Source organism: Apteryx mantelli, chromosome 4, assembly GCF_036417845.1.
Source record: "Apteryx mantelli isolate bAptMan1 chromosome 4, bAptMan1.hap1, whole genome shotgun sequence".
In the NCBI taxonomy this organism is placed as follows: Eukaryota; Metazoa; Chordata; class Aves; order Apterygiformes; family Apterygidae; genus Apteryx; species Apteryx mantelli.
Window position 1 is genome coordinate 87,559,540 of NC_089981.1, and position 22,721 is coordinate 87,582,260.

Below are 22,721 nucleotides of genomic sequence, written 5' to 3' on the forward strand. Positions count from 1 at the left end.
GGGATTTAGAGCAGCTCAGGCTGCCGGGTCGCTCTCTGGCTGCTCATCAGCCTGCCTATGCGGCTGCCACCGTCTCGGGCGTTTGCTTAGGGGAGAGGAGAGGTGACGTCTGGGAAGGGGAATGGATTTTCTTCTCCCAGTAAGATGCATCTTGCCGCCTGTCTCTTGGACATTCCTCACCCGCTGCCCGTTTCCCTTGGTGCCCCTTTCCTGACAAAGAAAGGGCAGAATCTCTCTGAGAGGTTGTACTGAGGGCCGTTCACAGACGAGGCAGAATATACTTTATAAGAGAGAGCAGCAGCGTTTTGTAAAAATAAAGCTCAGAAAGTCTCAAATTTGAGACACATGAACTGGGAGTGCAGGCAGGAAATGGATGACGCCTTGATTATAGTTGTTCTTCCGCAGCTGAAAACAGCTCTTACATCTCTTCTTGAAGTGTAAGTTTGGAAAGAACTTTTATGCTAATAGATGGGTGGTGAAATTCTGCTCCGTGAAGTAGTCTAATGCTGAACTGTCATGCTCTGCGGGTAGAAAAGGCAGGCTGTCAGATTTCGAAATTCCAGTGATCTACAGAATAAGCTGATCAAATTAAAATTTTGATTTATTTCTGTGTAATAACTCTCAAAAGGGGTTGGAGAATAAGTGACTTGGTCAGTGCACCCTAAGGAGTAACAGGCGTGGCCATTTCAGATCCTGGAAAACATTGCAGAAATAATTCAGTTCTAGTCTGCAAGTGGAAAAAGTAAAACTCACTTTGATCAAGTTGTTAGAAGTTAAGTCGTTGGTATTCAAGTCCTCACCAGCAGCTATTGCTAAAAGATGAGTTATGTTCTTCATACTGTCACACAGAAGTGTGGGGAAAAAGTCTCTTTCAAAGCTGAGAATATGTATGTGTCAGCTTTATACCTTTCTGTACAAGTGCTTAGACCGGAAATACTTTCAATATCTCATATTGAAATGCAGCATAACTTCCAATTTTGGTCCTTGTTCAGCAGTCCTTATCAGATGAATTTAATCTGCACATCTGCTGATTAGGAATGGCTTTAATGTGTAGCAGAGTGTTTTACTCCATCGGGACCTTTGTGAGGTTCCAGTTGGTAATGCAATTCAGAGAGTTCACACTTGCGGAAGAAGCAGCGTACATTTATTAGAACTAACCTTGAAATGACACCGCACCGGGGAGTACTTCTTAGAATAGCCTTTCTTTTTTAGGTGCCAACTTACATTTTAGGTTGACATGTATTACAGAAATACATGGGGGCTTTAAAAGAAGATGGCCGCCTTTTAAACTTGATTGTGAAAGAGTGCTTTGGGGCAGAAGTTCTGAATTCCACACCTCAAACCAGCGAAAATGAAATACCTAACCCAGAGTGGGGCCCAGAATGGTTTGATTAGGAAAAACGCTGCTGCAGATAAAAGAAAAAAAGGTCTCAAGCCTTGGCCATCGTTCTCTAGTAGACCAACGCTGGCAGAGGTCGGCACTCCAGACAAAAAAGGAGGAGGTTCACACCATTTAATCTGAAGTATACAGATGGCAGCACGATTCGGAAAAGAGGCCTCGCTTACAGATAACTTGCCACATGGTTAAACTGTCCTCCAAGCATAACATGAGCTGGAAAATATAAAAACAAAAGAACCATTCCAAAGCAGGGTAGCAGCAGCGCTGCCAGCAGTTTGAAAGTACGGCGGGTACAGAAACAGACGTTCCCAAAGTAACTGTTTTGCTATGGAAGTGGTTGGAGGCAGTTGGATTCCCACCAGTGTGGTTCAAGGGCAAGCCAAGATAGCAATAAATTATCATTTCAGTTAGTTCATAATTAGAGGGATGGATAAAAAGAGCAAAAAATGCTAGAGGAAGAATGTGAAACTGCTGGTTTTGAAGCTGGCTTCTGTGGGAAAAGGCAGTTCCTTCAGAAAAGTGCAGATAAGCAGATGGAATGTGAAGACATTTAACAGCAAAAGAAACATTTTCTAGTTGTTTTCAATGATCCTATTTTGAGTTGCTGAGTTTTAGCATTTTCTCCTGCTCTGGAGCCTGAATAATTTCTTTGGGCTATGACTTGGCTATAGCAGATCAAAAACAAGGAAGGAAGAAAAAAAGAAACAATCTTTTGCTCTTTATTTCTTTCCAGATTTATTCCAATTTTTGAAAATATACCACAGGTTAAGATTCTGAATTCCAAGCAAATGCAATAACTCCTCCTTGGGGAAGGGAGTTAACATTAGTATGAAATGTTAAGAAATAAAGTAGTAAGAGCTTTTCCCCAGAAGTCCACGGAGAAATATCAACAGAAAGCCTTTGCACTTAAAAAAAAAAAATGTTGACTCGCAGGCAACTCATGTTCAGCTGCTTTTTAAAAATATTATAGAAGTTTAAATGTTGGATGAAGGTCTACAATGCCTGTGACTCCTGTTGATTTAAATGGGACTGCGCATGCACAGTACTTGCAGGCTAGAAGTCTTTGGCCGTATTGAATAGCCTGTGAAATAGATAATTGCTTAAAAACAGGCAAGGAGATGCTGGAAAGTCTGAACATGCTTGCAGATTTACACAGATGTGCACACACAAACTGAACATCTCCAAGAGACACTCAGGTGCTTTAAACATAAGCACCTGGTGCTATCCCAGACATTCACACGGTGCTGGCAGAAGGTTTCCAGAGCACCAGATCTCTGGTTTTCAGGAAAAGCAGCTGGAGATACTCTAGGGTAAGGAAAATGCCAATAGAAACCCAAATCTAGGCCCCAGGATCATTTGCCTGATATCTCCTGAAAACTGAGTCAAAATGGCTCAAGTAAGGGTAGCAATTAGGCTCTATGGGAGGCAAAACAGGTCTTTGAAATCTTCAAACTGACCGCTGCAGAGTCGAATTGCAAAACTGCAACCCAGCGAACTTGGGGGCAGATCTTGTGTACGGTCAAAATCCTCACCTCTGTGACCTACCCAAACTGCGGGGAAAGGCGAGGAGCTCAGCGGTAAGCAGGGAGGAGGCAGAGGGGGAGCTGCTTCGCTTCTCAGCAGATAGGAGCAGACACCCGCCTTGGAGCTGGGTTCATCTCACCGACCTGCTCTGCCTGCTCCAGCTGCACTTTGGGATATTGCACCTGGCCGGTTCAAGCTGGGGACAAAAAATCATGGTACTTTTTTTTTTTTCTTAAGCCAATTCAGATCTGGAAGATTTTCTTCAGCGCTGTCTTTTCCCCCAGCTGGTGCTTAATGCGAGCTTATCCTCTGCAGACACTGATGGGTTAATCGGGAAGGCTTGACTTACTGCCAGTTTCGCTCGTGTATGTGTTCAAACATGAGGTGACACAACTTTTTCCATCTAGTTTCCAAATGAAGGTTTCTCACCTCTTCCCTTGAGGGAAGTCTGACTTTTGTGGAGGACGCACGCAAGATCTTAGTAACACGATGAGTAATGGCCGATCGTTCTCTCTCCTGCAACAACGAGAGCAGTTCATGTGGTTGCTTTACGCTCGCTCCTGCGCTGTGAACAAACAGGAAAAGCAAATGAACATACGCTTTTCTTTTAAGCAAACACCGCTCAGGATACCCTTTCACCCAGTGCTCTATTTACAGGACAGTTGGTCAAAATGAACAAGCCGCTGGCGCACGTTATCGCCGGGGCTGCTCCCCCCATCTCGCACACAGGCCTACCGCAGCCGTGGGCAGGTACGGTGTTACATGAACATGGTAATACATTATGTTATTGCGAACCTTGCAGGAGGTCCGAAACCCAGTATTTTTCACCCTTTTGTAGCCAAGCCGTGCTGCTGCCGCCAGCCTCCCCTGCGGAAGGTGCTGAGGTGGCCACAGTGACCGCAAGCTGGCCTGGGGTGCTGGCACTTGGCCTCTCCGCGCCCCACCTGCACAATAACGTTTTAATTTCTTGTGGAGGCTGCGAGCATAAATACAACGGGGGTTCGGGGGGGGGGGGGGGGAAGCGCACTGTGGCCGCTAAAGGGGCTGTGCAGCGCCAACGCAGCCCGTGCCCCCGCCGGTAACGCTGAGGGAAGCTGGGCTCACACCGGCAAAACGACTTTTAGGAAACCAACCGCCCGAAAGGCGGTTAAATCTGCGTGGTTTAGGCCCCGCGCGGCCGCCGGCGCCGCTCGCCTCACGGGGCCAACCGCCATTTCCCGGCCGCCGCCGGCGGGGGGCGGCGGGGGGGGGAGGGGAGGCGCCGCGCCGCGCCGCCTCAGTGGCGCGGCCATGGCGGGCTTCGTGCGGGAGCTGGAGCGGCGGGGCGGGCCGGCGCTGCGGCTGGAGCAGCGGGCGGCGGGCGGCGTGGGCTGCGTGGTGTGGGACGCGGCACTGGTGCTCGCCAAGTTCCTGGAGAGCGGCGCCGGCCCCCCCCTGGCCCGCCGCGCCGTGCTCGAGCTGGGCGCCGGCACCGGCGCCGTCGGCATCATGGCGGCCACGCTGGGGTGAGCGGCGGCGCTGTGACGGGAGGGGGGGGGAGGGGAAGGGGGGGGCGCTGCTGCCTCTCCGCGCTTTCGCGCCCTTTTTTTTGCTGTGGTGATTTGGGGGAAAAACTCGCTTTTAAATGCCCGGCCGGGGCTGGCGGCGACCCGGTGCCTCGCCCGGGGAAGCCCGCGGCTGCGCTGACGGAAAGAAAGGGGGGAAAAAAAAAAACGGCATTTTTTAGGGCAAACGTGACGGTCACCGACCTGGAAGAACTTCAGGAGCTGCTGAAGGTGAACATCGAGAACAACAAGCATCTTGTCACAGGGTCAGTCCGAGCCAAGGTACTGAAATGGTTTGTATGATTCTTTAATATTCCCGCTTACCGCTTAGCTTTATCGGGGCTCCCCTTCCCTTCTCTCTTAAATTGCCAGATATGCTGGAAAACAGTTGTTTTGAACTGGAAGCCCCCCTGTAAGGATCGCGGTAGTTAATTTTGTTATGTGTTCAGTCTTTCAAAAGATTGTTGTATTATTACTGATGTTTTGTTTTCTCCTCTTTTTGCTTCTTTTTAGGGGCGAAGACGTAACGGAATTTCAGCCTCCCCCCGATTACATACTGATGGCTGACTGCATTTACTACGAGGAGGTAAAGGAGGACTTGGTAAAGGCCAACAGCTGGCTTGGGGAGGGCGTGGGTCTGATGCGAGAAGTGTGCCCTGAAGCCCCTTCAAGTAAACGCCATGCTTTCGTCTTGGTCCCCGTGGTTTAGAGTAACATGTAGAACGAGGCTGAAAAAGATAGTTTTAACTGACTTGAGGCCCTTTGAGATGTGACCAGAGACTTTTATGTTATTATTTTTGAAGATTTCTCTAGCATTGTGCCCCCTCCCCCCTTTTTTTTTAAAACTTGGAAGCAAAATGTGAAAGAAAAAATTGTGATCAATAGTCATGAACTGTCTTCGGTGAAGGCAATTTAAAGAATAATACTGTGTCCATGCTGTTCTCCTGTTGGGGCTCTCATCACCCTTCCCTGGGGAGGGTATGGAGAGAAATCATGCTTCAGCCACGGGGCCTTCGTAGTCCGCCCTGGCTGTGAAGCTGTAGCTGCCCAGGAGGTACGTGAAGAGCCAGCACAAGGCCTAGGAAAAGGGAAGGGCCATGAAGGGCTACGTGTCCTGCTGCCTTTCCCTTTTCAGCTCTTTTGCCAGCCCCTTGCTTCAATCCCTTACAAGTTGGTCCTGTTTCCGTACACAGTGGTCTGGGTATGAGCCATATTCCAAGAATGGTTAAGAACATTTTTGCTTTCGAAAAGTATCAAGAAATGGAGTCATCCTTGTGTGCCTCAAGGAAATGCCTTCTTCAGAAGCGTGGGGTGATTTTTAGCCTAGGTGTTAGTTCAGTTTTCTTGGTCAGTCTGTGAAACCTTTTTTTTTTTTTCTGTGCAGTCTTCACTTTCTCATCTATTTTCCAGCATGCCCCCGTGTTTCTTTTGTCCCAGATAAGGTACTAAAAATAACTGCCTGAGAAGCAAAACTGGAAAGTGCTCTCTGGGGTGAAAACTTTCTCTAGTTACAGAATATGGTATCAGTAGAATGAACTTGAAATCTAAGTGGCAAATATTTAACCTCTTTTGGGCAGTCGTTAGAACCGTTACTGAAGACACTGAAGGACCTTACTGGCCCTGATACCTGTGTGCTATGCTGTTACGAACAAAGGACTATGGGGAAGAATCCTGAAATAGAAAGAAAATACTTTGAGGTGAGTGTTTTTAAGGTGTGCCTCTGAACACAAGCATAATAGTTTGGGTATAGGAAAACTTCCATTGGCTCCCTTGAACCTTGATGTCAGGTCTGTTCTACGTGCAAATTCAGGTTCGCAGCACAAATAGAGTTTGCAGCAACAAACCACGTTTATTTTCAGATGATACAGAAAAATTGACTGGTAACTCTTGAAGTTATTCTCCATCTTACCAGTAGTGACTTTCTGGATAATTTGTGAGTTTTCCTTCCTTCAAAGGATAGAACTAACCTTTCTTATCTTCCTAGTCTTACCCATATAGATGTTTTTGAACCAGGCAGCCAGACATGAATGTTGTTAAAAGCCTCTGTAGCTTGTGGTTATCTGCTGGATGTGAAAAAGGGCTCCCCCATATACAAGGCAATATCTGTCAGAACAGAAAATCATTTTTGCAGGAAGTGAAGTAGCATTTGGTTGCCTTTTTCTTTCTGCAGTGGTTGGTGTGATGTTACTGGAGATTAGTAAGAGGATTAAACCCAGTTCTGTGGAAATTTTCTCTTTTCAGATGTTCTCTTGAAAGCCCAGACAAAATGTAGGTAAAGTGGCTCAGGAGTCCAAGACTTTCTGTTAAGTGATATAGCTGCTCTTGCAAAAATTTCCCTCTCCAGTGAGAGAGCGTTACTAGCTGATACAATTAAACAGACTAGTTGTATCTTCTGGGCAGGTAAAAATGCAAAACCCTGGTAATAGCTGAGTCCCTCCAAAAGGATCGCAGGTTGTAGGGCGACAGTCAGTGCAGGATTTGACTCTGCAGAAAAGCAGCCCTTCCCCGGGAGCGCTGGATTATGTGAATAGAGAATACCAGGAAAGAAGAGAGAGGGAATGGCAAGGATTCCAGGGCGATTTGTACATGTTAATAGAAACACTTTGATAATTAGCCTTGCCTTGAACAAGCTGTTGTGGGGACTAGACGGTGAGGAGGGTTGCCATAATTGAGAGCAGCTCTGCTGAGGTACTTGATGCTCCCACAGTAAATATGATGGGGGTAGGTGTTTCGGGATGCTTTCTGTTCCTTACAAGTTATTTGCTTCCCCTCCTACTCCTCATTTGAGCAGGTTGGCAAACAGAAGCAGGCACTGTGGGCTGCTTTAGCGCTTTGAGGAAGCAGAATCTTTTATCAGAAGCTTTAAGACTTAAATGTTGCAAGATGTCTGTAGCTTTGAATTAGTGCTGGCTTAGTTAAAATGAGGGTTAATGTAAGGGTAAAAACAGCCTGCATGCCTGCAGAGGCCTTTGAAGGAGGGGGCTGAGCGTGGTGATTCCAGACTCTTAGGGCTTCTTGCCTTCGTGCAGTGACTTTGGGACCTTTTTAACTGAGTGTGTCTTAATGCATGTTCGTTCCAAATGGCAGCATCATTTGAATCGTTTTGCTTGTGCTTTAATAACAGCTGCTTCAGAGAGACTTTGAGTTGGAAAAAATTCCTCTGGATAAGCATGATGAGGAGTATCGGAGTGAAGACATTCATATCATGAATATCCACAGAAAACCGACGGTAGGTTCATTTAACTGGTTTAAGAATATTGCCAGAAACTCAGAGTTGCCGTTTATTTGCCATGGTTTGAGCCTTCCATGGTTTAAGCTGTAAAACTGACTCTGAAATGACATTAGGCACCCTGCGAAACTACAAACCAGAACTGTGCTTGCACAAAGAAGCTCTTTTGTTCCAAAACACAGTAAGCTGCCAGGTGCCATCTTTTGCTTTCAGCAGGACCATCTTTGACCTGACTTTCTGTTCTGCTTCTGCACTGCTTGGTGCAATGGGATCTCAGAACTGGAGTCTCGAGGTGCCAGAGCGATAGCAATTAATATGCCCGCTGCATTTTTGTGTGCTGCGTGTTCTGTTGTATGGCCTTCTCCCCAAAGCCAGTCTGTAGCGAGGCAATCGGCAACCTGTTAGTTTTGGTTGGGTCATTTTTGGGTTAACTGGTGGGGCAGACAGTTACGCATGAAGAAGGTGTTTTGCATATTGTGCTGACACGGCGCGTGGGTCCGGTGTTTAAAAAAAAAAAAAAAGCAGGCCATTTAAAATTTGTGCCTTTTTTTAAAAATCTCTTCACAGAATTTTCCGTCGTGAGATCTTTGACCACATTATCTATCCTCTGGCAACTGGCTGGAGCTCCGGAGAGGAGGGAGAGTGTATAATAACACCGCAAAGGGACTGTCTCCAGTGTGGTTTCTGACTCATCTACAGAGCATCTCCTGGATGGTGGATTTGGCACGAGGCACTGAAAGAAGTGGGCTATTTAGACCAGATCCGCTCGTGGCACCTTTCTCGGAGGACAAACCTGATCCGTTGATCTCTGCAGTGCAACCTCACTGAGGCAGAGGAAGGCAAAAATGGAACTGAAGTTTAATATAGGCCAGTGCCGGGTTTCTGTTCCTGGTTACCTTTGCTGGGCAGCTGCTTCAGCTGCAAACAGCTTCAGAGTTCCCACAAAGCAGATCCGAGGACGCCACAAAGAAGCCTGTGTGCCGTAAAGCACAAAGGAAGCCAGTGGCAGCAGCATCTCTTCCTCCTGAGGAGGAAGCTCTTCAGGTGGGCTGAAATTCGCCTTCAAACGGGCCCAGATAGCCGGTCAATAAAATTTTTGTACTTGAAATGGGTCTTGGCTGGTGGCCTTTTTTTTTTAAGCCTGTGGTTTCTGTGTTTCTGCATTGCAGAGGTCCTGCGAGTCTTGTTCCAGGAGCAGGATCTCATGGTAGGTACTGCACAAATATAACGAACAGATGGTCGCTCTTCTTGTGTGAAATTGTGCTTTCTTTTAATTCCATCTGCCTTTTTCTGGTATAAGGAGCTGCAGCGTTCAGATTTGACACCTTTAGACTATTCTTGTGAGCGTGTTCATTGTTGCAGTCGGTGTTCGTCAGCAGGCTCCTTCTCGCTGCTATGCAGTGATTGCTTTGAGATGGAATTTCAAAGAAAATTTTGCTTCTGCTCTGGAATGGAGGCGCCGGCGGCCTCCTGAGCCATCCCGCATCCCTGAATACCCTCTCTGAAAGTAGGGCTGCTTCGACCAAGAGGCTGCTGAGCGTAAATTATAATAGTCAGCTCCCTGAGCCTCTCCTGAGTCATACTGCAAGCAGCACGAGTGGGTCCTGCTTCGGAAACGTGCATATTTAAGCTTGGAACTGCTGAGTTTTTCCTCAGCCTGGCTTCCTAAACTCAGGCGTTGTGTTTAAAGCCAGGCGCAGCGCTCCTTGCAGACTTTGCACTTCATAAAACGTTGCCCTGGCTTGCAAAGCGCAACAAGAACTGCTTAGCAAATGCACGGCAAAGCGAGGAGGTAATTTGTCGTAACCGCACGCGTTATTTGCTGACTTGTTATGAAAAGAGCTCCTTAATTAAAAACTGGCCTCCAGGAAGATATTTACTGGCGCGTTTATGCCAATATGCCTTCCCTTGTGGAAACCCTTATTCTAGGATAATTGTCCAAGGGCGCTTTATAGGGATATGGCAAGAGCTGTAAAAGTTTCCGGTGAAACTTCCGCATGCCTCCGTGAGAGCCGAGCTGCTCTAACGCGGCCGGCTTTCGAAGCGGCGCCCACGGTGGGGATAAGGTGCTGACACGCTGCCCGGCTCGTCCCCTGGCCGAGCTCCTGCGCCGCTCGGGTGCGGGGACGGATGTCGAGCGGGTCTGTGGGTAGCACAGGATGTGGAGCAGCCGCTGCAGCGGGGACGAAATAACGGCGTTGCCTACAGCGAGAAGCGATTGTGAGACTCCTTTCCACGAGGGCTCTGATCTCCCTTAAAAAAGGGGAGAAAATGGTGCCTTGCTGCAACTCGCCCGCTGTCGCGTGCCCCAGCTTCGTTCCTGTGGGTAAGAGGAACTGCGGCGGGGCGGCGAGGAGAGGAGCGCGGCGGTTCCTGTCCCCCCCCCCGGCGCTATTTCGGCGCTGCCGGTTCCACCCCCGGCGTGGGGGGTGGCGGGGCGCAGCCGCCCGCCGGCCTTGGGTGGCTGCTCGAGCCGTAGCGAGAGGAAACTGCTGCGGAGCCGGGCAGAGCGGAGAGCGAGGCCGCGCGGGGGCAGGTGCCGCTTCCCCTCCCGCTCCCCCGAGAGAGAGAAAATGGTGGTTTTAACAGGGAGAAGGGGGGGGGAAAAAAGGGCTTTTAAAGGGGCTCGGGATGGTGCTGGCGGCCGGGAGCCGAGCAGCTCGTGGGGAGCAGCACGCGCAGGGAACGCAGTTAGCAAGCACAGCTAAAAAGTTATTTTTAATGGAATATTTCTCCCTCGCTCGCACGCTGGCCCCCCTCGGCATCCAAACGCAGGGAAGGTCTCGCTGAAACGCGACGGCACCTTCCCAGCACGGAGGACTCGGCGCAGTGCTGCTGGCTGCCTGCCGGCTTTGGCTTCCCGGGGAAACCCAGCCCCACTGGCACGTGTAAAGGAATAACGTTGGGAATGCGTTAACGTGATGTGCAGCTGGAGTGGCGGGAAGCATCGTCACGGGCCGTTTCCGAGCCATCGGGCCGGCACTCCCGTTACACCCGGATTCGGCAGTGCAGACACCCCCGAGACCTGGCAGCCGCCAAAGCCTCTTTTCCTGTTGCAGTTTTGAAGAGGAAAAGCTGGGCTGACCTAAGGGAGTGCTACCGGGAGCGCGGGATTCCCACTTGCACGTGCACCTTGCAGCCAAGCAATATTGATTCCGGTGGTTCGTCATTCCAGCGCCGTCCTGGCATCGGCCCTGCAAACGCGAGCAGACAAGCGCTGGTGAAACGGGAGCGCTGCACCCTGCTGCTGCCGCTTCCCAGCCCTGCTTCCTCCTCCTCCTCCTCCCCCCTCCGGACGCTTAGCCAGGACGGGACGAGCAGGTTTCGCAGCTCCGGGGCCATCCCCGTGCCGGCTGGATCCGGGGGGAGCTGCTCTGCAGCAGTAGGTGCCGGCACACGCGCGGCACGGAGGGGTCCAGCCCCCGGCTCCGCTGCTGTTCCCTGCGGCTCCCTTTGCTGCCGCCACCTCCGAAGGCCGCGGCCCCGCCGGGCGCTGGAGCGAAAGCCTAAGCCAGCAGATTCCTGCCTAATCCGGGATCAGCCGAGCGGCTCGACCCTGCAACGGATGAGGCCCCAACCCAGCCCGCTCCCTCCTCCCAGGGGCTCCCCATCCCTCTGCTCCCAGGGCTTTGGCAAGGACATGACGGAGCCGGCCGGGCCCATCAGCTGGAGCATCGCCGGGCTGCCGCACAGGCTCCTCGCTGCCTCCATGAATTTTGGTTCCAGGGATCAGGGCTTTCTTAAAAAAAAAAAAAAAACCAACCCACAAACAAAACCAGCAGCGATTACTCAGCCGGTTGCTCCCGCTGACTCACGGCCCCGCCGCCCGGCCCTGGAACACCTCCGGCTGCTGATCCAGCTCCAGGGATGGGCTTCCCGCTCCGGGACGGGCTTCCCGCTCCCCCGGGGCTGTTAGCACCCTCAGGAGGGCGGCGCATTGCCATGCTGGGTTTAATCGGATCCAGCCAGTGCTCCGGGAGCAAAGCAGGACTTGCCCCGGAGGCCGGGAGCTGCCTCAGGGCTCCTATTCCCGGAGGTCATTGCTGGTGCCCACCGTGATGGGGTTTAGGCGGTTTTCGGGCACTGGCACCTGTGTCGCCGGTCTGCTCGGCCAGCGGTGTAGTTTCCGAAGCCCCGTTCCCACCGGGAAGAGCAAAGTGTCGGGCGCCCCGTGGGCTGTGCTGGTGCTGCAGGGCGCGTCGCAGTCCGTGGGGATGCGGGGGGCTGGCGGAGGTTGGATGCCTTGGGAAAGCCTTGGGAGCAAGGTGCAGCCTGGAAACACGGCCGCTTTCCATCACCTGCTCCCCGGGCTGGAGGAACCACATGGAAAGAGTCCCACTTCATTAAGCGGCACGTGGTTCGTGAAGGATCCGCTCGAGGAGGCTCTGCCGGAGGACGTCGATCCAGCAAGCCCCTGCAGCGCCAGGAAGCTCCAGGTTTGCCGAAGCCCTGGAAGACTCGCGATGACTGAATAATGCATCAGTCTCCGCAGAATGGGGAGCCGCCAGACGGAACAAGTTAATCCGGAGCCGGCTCCCACACTGGGGCTCCAGCGCTGACGTGACCGACCAGTTTCACCACTCGGAGCGTTTCCAAAAGGCTGGGAAGTGCCCAGGGAGCTGCCCGAGCGCCCGCGGAGGGGCAGGAGCGGCCGTGCAGGCACTCGCCCCCGCCGCGGCGGAGCTGCTCGGCCGGAGAGTCTCCGGGAAGCACTAACGCACCCAACATCTCGAGAAGCTTGAGAGGCGACCAGGAGCAAAAGCGCACACACAGCGTTAGAGCAACTGCTTCCAGGCCCCAACCTGGAGATCTTGGGTGGGGGGGAAACCGCCGGACAAGAGCAGTTAGGTATTTTTTTTACGCCCGGAGAGGCCGTGGAGTCGCCATTCTTGGAGATGTTCAGACCACATCTGGACACGGTACTGGTCAAGCTGCTCTAGGAGGCCCTGCTTGAGCCGGGGTTGGGCTAGGTGGTCTCCAGAGGTCCCTGCCAACCCAACGAAAGCTGGAAAGCTTTGGCACTGATTAAGAGTACAACTTCACATCAAGTTGAGGGCAAGGACGGGAGAAACGCAGAAGATGATGATGATGGTTTCTTCCTGAGCTACCAGCCAAACAGGTAGCACAGGAGCCGTGACCCTGAGACAGCAACCACAAGCGTTTAGACAGCTACACGTCAGGGAGAAAAACTCACTAGCCCGGTTTGGAATCTCCCCTTCCCTCCTTGGAGAGAGCCGGCACAGGGGTCAGCAGCAGGGATTTGGGGCGGAAAAGAGCCTTTTCAGCCCACGGAGCTCATAGGAAGGAGCCCGGAGCGCCCGAGGCACGGGCCCCCCCCGGCCAGGCAGACGCTGGAGGAAAGGGCCGGAGGACTTGGAATTCATTAACCAGCCCAAGGTTGCGAGAGGAGCCAGCGCGAGACCCAGGGACGCGCCGCTGGCAGCGGTTCAGCTCCGGGTGCTTTCGCCTCGGCCCCGGCCGAGCTCGGCCGCTCTCGCAGCCGGCAGGAGCGAGAGGGACTCGGGTTCACCCCCGGCACCAGCCCTGCCCTTGCTCCTCCGTCCGGTGCCTTAAAGGCAGGCTGGAAAACCATCCGTCTCCATGAAGGCAGCGGATTGAAAGCCGCAAGTATCCGATAGGAAAAGCTTCCAAGGGAGCTGGGTCAGGTCCAAGCTAATCCAGCCCCCGTGGGCAAAGGGCGCCCTGGCAGATGTCGAGCTCATCGGATAACCGCCAGCGCATCCTGGCTGGCCGGCGGCTGGAAGTTGACAGCCGCGGGGTCAGCGCCTGCTTCGCGCCGTCCCCCAGCCGGCCAGAGGGAAATTCGGGAAGCTCCTCGGGGCAAAACCGGCAAATATTAACAGCAGGAGGGCGAACACGGAGTCCCGCGTTCCCGAAGCGCAAAGTCCGAGCGCGTCGAGCGAACGTCCTTCCCGCGCTCGGCGCCGTCAGCTCGTGCCTGACCCGACAGCGTTATCCCTCCCCTTATATCTTTAAGCGAGGAATTTCTTCAAGGCCCCCGGGCGGAAGCAAGCTCTGGAGCTGCCTTCGCTTCCTAAACCTCCGTTTCCTTCTCCCGCAGCGATGCGGGAGCGATGGAGCCGTCTCCACCAAGCCCGGGAGCCGCCAGGCAGAGCCGGGACTCCTCCGCGGCCCCTCTGAGGCTTGGGCGAACCTCATTCCTCCGGGAGGAGAAAGTGCTTCGAACGTTTGCAGCTCTCACAAAGCAGACATCCATTAAATCCTTTTTTTTGTTGTTGTTGTTGTAAAAGGTGCGACTAAATCAAGCCACGAGGTAAAACCCGGGACACGAAGCGCAGCCCCGGGAAGGGAAAGCGCTTCGGGCCGGCGACTCTCAGCCCTCTGCAAGAGGCTGCGGCTGGAGCGCTGGCGCGTGACTCATACCTCCGCTCTGCTCGCTTTTTTTTTTTCCTCTTTTTCCCCTCCTCCTCTCTTTTTAAGGAGGCCAGAGATACCTGCTCCGAAGCGAGAGCAAAGTTGCTGCCCAGGCTATGCGCAGCACCCGCAGTTTGCCGTGCACAAACCGCCACTGCTCCCGAGCCCGCACGGCTTCACGGGGACAGGGAGCCAAAAAAAAAAAGCCGAAATCCCTCTCGAATAGTGCGGTTCTCTGACTCATCCGTGTCACCCTTCCCAAACTGAAGTCAGGGCTAAAATTATGCCGCTAAATCGTCAAAGCGAGCTCGATGGCGGCGTCCGAGTGCTTCGTCTCGGCCTGGAGCACGGGCAGGATCCGCTCGGGACGCGGCTCCGAGACGCGGAGATGTTAATGAGGCCGCCGGAGTCCCGCTGCCTGCGTCAAAAGAGGAACGGATTTAGGAAACCGAGATGTGCCACCAACTCCGGAGCAGCGCTGGAGGGTTTACACTTCCCCCCAGGGCGAGCGGAAAGTTTTTTCCGGAGAGTGCCGGATTGAAGAATCCGCGTATCCAGTCCTTCGGGCTGGACAGATGTTAGAAGCAAATCCAGGATAAAACCACGAACTCGTGTCAGTGCTGCGACCGAGCCCCGGCACCCAGGCCAACGCCGTGTCCGCATCCAGGAGCGAGTTCTCCGGTCGTGGCTCTTGTTACCTCCATTTCAAATTCCCAGTATCGAGGGAAATAACGGTGGGGTCCATCAGCGCCCGGCTGTCGCAGCTCAGCTGTCTTGCGGCTGGTTGTTTTTACAATGCAACTCATTTTTTAATTTTTTTTTTGGGAAAACGAAGAAACGTTCCACTGCAAGGAATATTACAGGGATGAATTTCCAGGCAGAGAAGCCAGACGAATTTTTTCCAACCCCTATCCACGAGGACCACGGCCCTGTGACTGGGAGGGGAAAAAAAAAAAAAAAAAAAACCAAACCCAAAAAACCTGCCGAAGGGTGACTCACGGGAAGGAGCAATTCGAGAGCGGCGCCCGACCAGTCACACGCGCTGCTGGAGCAAAGGTCTGATCTTGAGTGCTGACAATTTGAAAAATGACTAACTACCGCAACGAAAGAGCCGTGAGTTTGCTCTCCCGGAGGCTCGTCTACAGACTCGAAGGAGTTTTAATTAAGTCAGGCTAAGTTCGTTTACGCAGCCACACCCTTAACTCGCATTTAAGCGGACAAGGCCTAACCTAAGTGCTGCAGAGGGGAAACGCTTCCCCGAGCGCGGAGCTGCCGCAGGACCCCCGTCCCTGCATGCAGCCCGCTCCCAAGGAGCCGGGCAAAGCTTTCCGGCAATTCCTCAAAGCTTCGCGACCGTGTGACAATCCCAGGTCACTAACACCCGGCCTCGGCAGTTACCTCGAACCCTCATCTGCCTGTCGGCAAACTCCCTGCTCGGATGCAACCGGACTGTTGCCCCGGCTTCGGGCTGAAAGCTCGCGAGTGTTTCCTGCGACGTTTCTGTCTCCCCCTCGGCGTGAGGAACTGCAGCTGTCGGAGAAACCGTAGCCGGCCGCATCCTCCCCGGCCTGCCCCCCGCCGCACCTGCCCGAGGCCTTTCGTCGGCTCGCCCGCTTCCTATCGGGGCGCCGAGACACGTCCCCCCTTTGCATCCGTCGCTCCGCGAGTGCCCCTACTCGCAGCCACCGGCCCTTTTGTCCACGGCGGCGTTTTCCGCGTTAGCCCGGAGCCTTTCCCTTTCCAGCCAGCGCGTTCCTTCCGGGAAGCACGGCCCTGCCACAGTCCCCGTGCGCCCTCGTGCACAGGGTGTCACCTACTATAGTGCTTTTCCAAGTCCTCACGCGAGTTACTTGGGGCTGGCAGCTCCACCACAGCCAGGATAAATTTGACACTGAAGTGTGCTAAAAGGCAACTATTAACTTAAAGCGGGAGCGTTCAAGCAGCAGCATCCTTCCCATTTATAAAAATAGTCACTCATCTAAGTCTCAAAGGAATTGCAGAGAGGCTTTCAAAACCGTGAAATATGGAACAGAGACCTCTTTATGTCAGCAGAACGCACTACTCCAGCACCATCTCGCCCCTTTCTGTTTCTCTCATAATTAAATATAAGCAACGTACCAGGAGAGCTCCACTGTATAATTGCTTTATTTTCTGCTTATTAGTTCTTTACCAACACTACAGCCATATTGAGAACACAAAATTCCTGTTTAGTTTAGTCAGGGAGATCACAGTCTACAAACTCATTCACTTATCGGACACGATTAACGCCATTCAGAACTTACTCCATAAATTCACATGAACACAAATTGATGCACTTAATCTTCAGATCCGGTTTTAAATCACTGGATTTCTTACAGATGGCCACTTTCTCCTACAGGCTGCGTTTACTGCCTTATAGCCACCAGTTCGTGGCGAGGTTCAGCTACAACCTATAAAGGACGTTTGGAAAGTGAAAACTTTGTGTTTTGTTCAGTAGCAATGGCCGTTTATTTTTGAAGTCTCTGCCACATGTTTCAGTAACTTTTTTCTCCCCCAAAAAGACATTAAAAAAAAAAAAACAAACAGAAGCATAATCAGTTTCCTTTCACCTACAAAAACAGAATATCTAAAGTAACAAAGTTACTAAGGAAATACAAAATTGTGAATTCAACTTAATGCAAAGTCTAGCAAAGAAGTCTGCCCCAGCATTTGAAGAGAAAATATAATAAATCAACTTAGACTGAAAATGAACTTATTTAAGTTTTCATTTTGACTGAGAATAGATTTAAGAAAGTTCAAGAACCATTAATAGAGCTTCAAGTTTTCCAGTTTAGGCATTTACTTTGTGCTTGGCTATTTTATTTATGTTCCAGAAGAAAACAGTAACCATATTCTTGTATTTTTAGTCTTTATACCACCACACTATTTGTTAAGTTACATCAACAGAAAAAAAAAAATTCTTACGCTTATAAAAAAGCTAGAAAATAGAGCAATGATATCCCAATGGCAAAAAGACTTCAGGGAAAAGTCTCACCTCCTCTTCTTTATGACTGAGATTTAAGTGCTATTGTACTGTACATGAAGCTTGTTTTTCCAGACTCTTTTCTTTAACTTGCCCTGGTTTATAATCAATCAATGCTCTATCTTCTAGTATCAAGAACCCATTCAATCCCATTTGCAACCCACATCAAGATAAGTCTTCTTTTGGAACCATATTCTAAGGTAATTTTTAAGTGGTCCAAAGCATTCGAATTCAGAAGTGAATTCAGTATTTTTATCTTCCCATACATCTTTGGTAAGAGCTCCATATACAATGTATTTAGCAAGCAGAGTAAACACTGCAGAAATGTAGTGTAATGCCCCCAATTTCATGTAAAAATCATACCCTTGGAAAAAGAAAAAAAAAGCCATTTTCTTCTGGTTTTGTAGCATACATTCCTAGAATTCCCCAATCGAGTTTTAACTGCTTGAGGAAATCTGAAGTTAATCCTTAAGGCTGAATAAGAACCAGCTGCTTTACATTTTTTGCACCCAGCATTAATACTTGATTGAGATTTTACACTAATACAAATACTTGCTCTGGGTGGGTTGGGTTTTTTTTTTTTTTGCCAGTCACATCCGAACCCCGTGATATGGCAAATGAGCTGCCTGCCCTTTAAGAACTAGTTATGGAAGTTTACATTCATAGTCGTAGTCTCACTCTCTCCTCCCGCTCTCATTAATAGTTACTCAATGGGCTTCAGACATCCAACATAGTTCCTTTCATACCGGACTACAGCAACAACATGCTACCGAGACAGATGGCCAAGACTGCAACTATCTGTACGAGTTAAGTCTAGTCTTGTAAAACTAAAACCCATAAGCGATTTCCTCAAAACGGCAGTTATTCAGACGTCAGAATTACTGAGCTCTGTTAAAGCTTAGCACTAAGCTTGCCCACTCGGGTGTCTACAAAATGGAAAAAAAATAGGGTTCTCCTTTCTCCAATACATGCATTTCAGAAGTAATGAAAAATCCTTTTGAGGTTCAAAAGATGTCTTCAAGTGTCTTAAGATGAAGATGAAGCAATTTTTCTTTATCGCAAGACAGCAAAATCAGTGCTAGATTTTCGCCTAAACATTTGTGATTTAAATTAAAACTTGTCGCAATGCTCACACGTTATTGCTGCATTTTTCTGGAAGGAACCTATCTTGCATTGAATCGGAGACTGACACAAGTAATAAAAACCGCAGCTAAACATCATTAAGTTTGCAATGCAAGACAAAAACCGAACAGTATATACCCTGGAACTATTACATCATTCATGTTGTATTTGCTATATGGTTGCTATGTAGTATGGGGAACTTATTTGCGTCCCTTCTCATGCATGATGTATGGTTCAGAACTTCACAGCTGACATTTCAAAGCAGTTCTTACATTACCTAGTTAACATTATGCCTGATATGCACTTTGAACATATTACAATGGTATTCTCACTATCTGCCACTGTAGGCAAGATTTCACTTCGTTATTAGTCTGAGATATGAAGACAGACCGAGAGTCACTATTTAGTTATAGATTAACAGAACTTTAAAAAAGTCCTTAATATAAAAAGACAGACTGCAGTTTGATTTTAAGCAATAATTTTCCGTTTACTAGATGAAGTAGACCTATCAACATATTCCGCATGAATGCAAAAAAGTAGCAATCTACAGCAAGTGATAGAAGAAAAAAAAAAATGTAATCAAAAAAGTAGAACCAGAAAGCATACACTGAAAATGGTACCCCTCCCCCAACCATCCCCCAAAATAATCAAACCATCGTAAAGGCTATCGAGAGAGAGAGAGAGAAAAAGAAAAAAGAAGAGTTACTTAGCAAGTCTACAATGTGTTTTTCCCCTGTTTGCTGGAAGTCTGCCATAGCATCTAGTGCCTGTGTTCGTGTCACATTTGGAGATTAGAGCATCCTAACGCCAAGCAAGAAGAGTTAAAACAGGAATCCAGTCAGTGTGTATAACGAAAGGGTGGTAACTGGAGAAAGGTGATCATAATCCTATGGATGCTTTTGTTTTACTTTTCAGTAGAGAATCATTCTTCCGGAAAGCCATGTGGGTTATTTTATTTTTTTTTTTAATTCTTTGTAGACTAAATAGTTATTCTCTCATTAGGATTTATAATTGGATGTTAACCATGTCAGCCCTTCATAGAGTCCATCCCCTGTAGTAGCACAGGAGGGCTGCACGTACCAATTCCTATCCCTGATTCGGGTCAGGCCCAGTTTCTCCTGGATTTCATGGGGTTTCATGGCATCGGGCAGGTCCTGCTTGTTGGCGAAGATGAGGATGATGGCGTCCCGCATCTCCCTGTCGTTGATAATGCGGTGGAGCTCCTGGCGGGCCTCGTCGATGCGGTCGCGATCGGCGCAGTCCACCACAAAGATCAACCCTTGCGTGCCCGTGTAGTAGTGCCTCCAGAGGGGACGGATCTTGTCCTGGCCCCCGACGTCCCACACGTTGAACTTGACGTTTTTGTAAGTCACCGTCTCCACGTTGAAGCCCACGGTGGGGATGGTGGTGACCGACTGGCCCAGCTTCAGTTTGTACAGGATGGTGGTTTTACCGGCCGCGTCCAGGCCCAGCATCAGGATCCGCATCTCCTTGTTGCCGAAGATCTTGGACAGCACCTTGCCCATCTCGGCGGCATCCAAGGGGCCCGGCGCCGGCGGGGGACGGGGGGCGGACGAGCGGCGACCCAGCCGAGCGGCCCGCGCGGGGCGGCGGCCCGGAGCGCAGCGGGGCCGGCAGGGCAAGGGCAGGCGGGGCTCAGCGCCGCATGGGGCGGCCGCGGAGGGCGAGGCCTGGCGCTGCGGTGCGCGAAGAGCGGCCGCGCCGCGCCCCGCTCGTCCGCCGGGCCTGAGGCGGCGGCGGCTCCGCCCGGCTCTTGCCTTGGCTGCCGCCGCGGCGCCTCAGCTCATGGATGCCGGCTCACGGCGGCGGCTCCGCGTCCTGCCGGCGCAGGGCCGAGGGGGGAGCGCGCCGGGGCCGCCGGCAGTTACCTCAGGGCCGGGGCTGGGGCCGGCTCCGCTCCTGGCCGCGCCGCGCCGCGCCGCTCCCCTCAGCCAGCACCGCCGGAAAAGGCGCCGCGCGAGCCCGCCTCACTTCCCCTCCGCCGCCAGCGCGCCTGCGCGCGGCGCCCCGCCCCGCCCCGCCCCGCCCGGCAAGAGCCGGCACCGCCCGCCCTGTCCTCCGCGCATGCGCCCGCCCGCGCGGCACCCCCCCGCGCGGACGCGGAGGGAGCGGGGGCGGGGCTCCTCTTTCCCCGCCCCCTTCCGCCCCGCGTGGTGCGCGCCTTTCCCCGCGCCCGCGCGGCCTCCGGAGGGAGCTGCGCGTGCGCAGAGCGGCGCCGCGGCGCCCCGCCCCCGCGCGCGTCAAGGGGAGCACGCGCAGACGGCGCGCGCTGGAGCAGCGGGGCGGGGGCTCTGCGTGCGAGCTCGCCCGATTTGCCCGCGAGGAGCACCGCGCGTGCGCAGTCCCGGCCTCGCCTCCGCCCCGCGGCACAGGCGGGGGCGCCACTTCCTGTACTGCTGCGCCCGCGCAGCGGGTCAGGAGCAACGGGGCGGGGCGGTGCCGCGGGGCTGCGGCGTGACTGCGCATGCGGGAGCCGGAGGGGCGGGGCCTCTATGGGGAGAGGCGCCACGCGATCACACGTCAGCACACGGAAAGCGAAGGACGCCACGGGAGCTTCTTAAAGGGCCAGGCAGAGGGCGTCCCCCCCCCCGGGTGGGGGAAGGGCGCCGCCGCTGCCCCTTGCGCGCATGCGCAGTGGGGGCGGGGGAGGGCGCGTGCCCGCCCTGACGGCGGTTGGCGCCAACCGTTGGGACCCGCCGGCCGCGGGGTGGGGGCGGGGCGCCTGAGGGGGGGCCCTGCCGCCGTGTCCTCACGGGGGGGGGGGACCGGTCTCACAGGGCCACCAAGGCAGAAAGGGGCCTCTGGTGCTTCCCCCCTTCCCCCGCCGTGCTAGGCCGCCCTAGGGAAAGGGGACTGACAGGGGGACCGTCTCGGCTTCCCCCTGCTCTGCCGCACTCAGGTTGGCAAAAGGTTTAGGCCGCACTGGGGGAAGGGCTTTCTGAGGGAAGCCATCTGCTGGGGGAGCCTGTGGGGTCCCTTCCTCAGGTTTCTAAGCTCACACGCTTTGGAGCTCGGACAGGAATCTCTGGGAGATGATCCAGAGCGCTTGAGCTGGGCTCATGTGTGGTGCTGGACTAACTGATCCCTTGAGGTGGCTTCCAGCCTGCTGTTTTCTGTAATGCCATGGCTGGAACATCAACCTGGGCCTCAAGGTCTCAACTCATTGCCTGCTAATGGAAGAACAAAGCTGAAGGCAGTGTTGGAGCCTCCCAGGAAAGCTCAAGTCCTGTGGTTGTGCCCCAAATGGGTTGCCGTGAGTGTGATCAGACAGCATACGGAAGAGGGGTCTTAGCTAGGCTGCTCCCCTGACCTGTGTGGTGGCATAAAGCTGCTGCTGTATTAGTTTCTTAGGGATGCCCGTATGCAGCAAACACAGACACCGGCCTTGGCAGGTGCTGGAAAAGTTAACGTAGGCACGTTATGAATTGCTGTTAAAAATGTGTCAGCTGGGGGAAAGAAAGGCCTCATCTGAGCGCAGCACAGGAGCCTATACACAAGCTATATTTTGTTTAAGAAAAGCGCCAATGAAGCACTTGCTGGAAAGGGAAGAGGGTGGCAGAGTGGAGGAAGGAAGTGGGAAGTCAGGAGGCAGTGACTTTAGGGAGAGTGTGAAGGCTGGGTAGCGTGGGGCAGTTGGCAGGAGCAAGGGACAGACTGAAATTTAGGTGTGGAAGGGGCTTGAGCCCTTGTGCCGCTCTGCCTGGTCCTGCCTGACCCCTCTGTGAGCCATAACTGGAAGGGTCATCCCATATAAATCTTTGAAAACCACCGAATATAAATTTGCTGTTGGGACTTTTCTTGAAGAAAAAAAAAAAAAGAAAAGGCCTTGAGGAGGGCAGGCCTGGCTCGGGAGGTATGTGCTGCGTTTTAAAAGACGTCACAGGATATGAAACCGAGAAGAGTCATACGCCCTGTAAGCTCCTGCCTGCGCTGTACATGCAGGGTGTTAGACATGGCAGTGCAGTCAGGAGCAGCTTCATTTGTGCTCTGACTCGTGCCAAGCCAGCGGCTTCACCGGCTTGGGAAGAAGACAAGCACGTAGCTTCTGTAACACAAAACGGCCTACGTTTGACAGCACAAACTGCATCTGCGGCATCACCAGCCTTGATGGGAAATACTTGAGAATAGGAGCATGATTCCCACATCGCCTATAGATGTCTGTTTCGCCTATGGAGTCTCCCCTATTTAAAAACAAAACCGCGTCTTAGGACGTGCAGTGGCAGAAAGGGTTAAGGCTCTTTGGTGGGTGGTGTCTTGGGTCACTCCAGATAACTAGGGTCAGTGAAACTTAAACTGTGGCTAACCAACCAGGAAATAAAGCATTCAAGCACCCGGCCACCTTCCTCCCCTGCCTGCCCGGGGAGCCCTGCTCCAGCACGCGGCTCCGAGCGGCTCCCGCTGCACGTACTCGACAGCCACGCGCCGGGCCGGTTTCACAGCCCGAAATCCCTGCCGTGTGTCGCAACGCCGCGCCGGGCAGCCCCG

General features: G+C 52.4%; 2 protein-coding genes across 2 annotated transcripts; one reads left to right on the top strand and one right to left on the bottom strand.

The window, feature by feature from the left end:
• The first annotated feature begins 4,213 nt into the window (after positions 1-4,213).
• Positions 4,214-8,804, top strand: VCPKMT (valosin containing protein lysine methyltransferase). The gene is made up of 6 exons (XM_067295197.1): positions 4,214-4,428; positions 4,650-4,760; positions 4,981-5,053; positions 6,045-6,164; positions 7,592-7,696; positions 8,264-8,804. Exons 1-6 carry the CDS (start codon positions 4,214-4,216, stop codon positions 8,276-8,278), a joined length of 639 nt encoding a protein of 212 aa, XP_067151298.1. The 3' UTR covers positions 8,279-8,804.
• Positions 8,805-16,219: 7,415 nt separating this feature from the next.
• On the bottom strand, positions 16,220-20,179 carry ARF6 (ADP ribosylation factor 6). Its single transcript, XM_013955520.2, has one exon. The coding sequence runs from the start codon at positions 19,739-19,741 to the stop codon at positions 19,214-19,216; it is 528 nt and encodes a 175-aa protein (XP_013810974.1). The 5' UTR covers positions 19,742-20,179; the 3' UTR covers positions 16,220-19,213.
• Between the last annotated feature and the right edge of the window lie 2,542 nt (positions 20,180-22,721).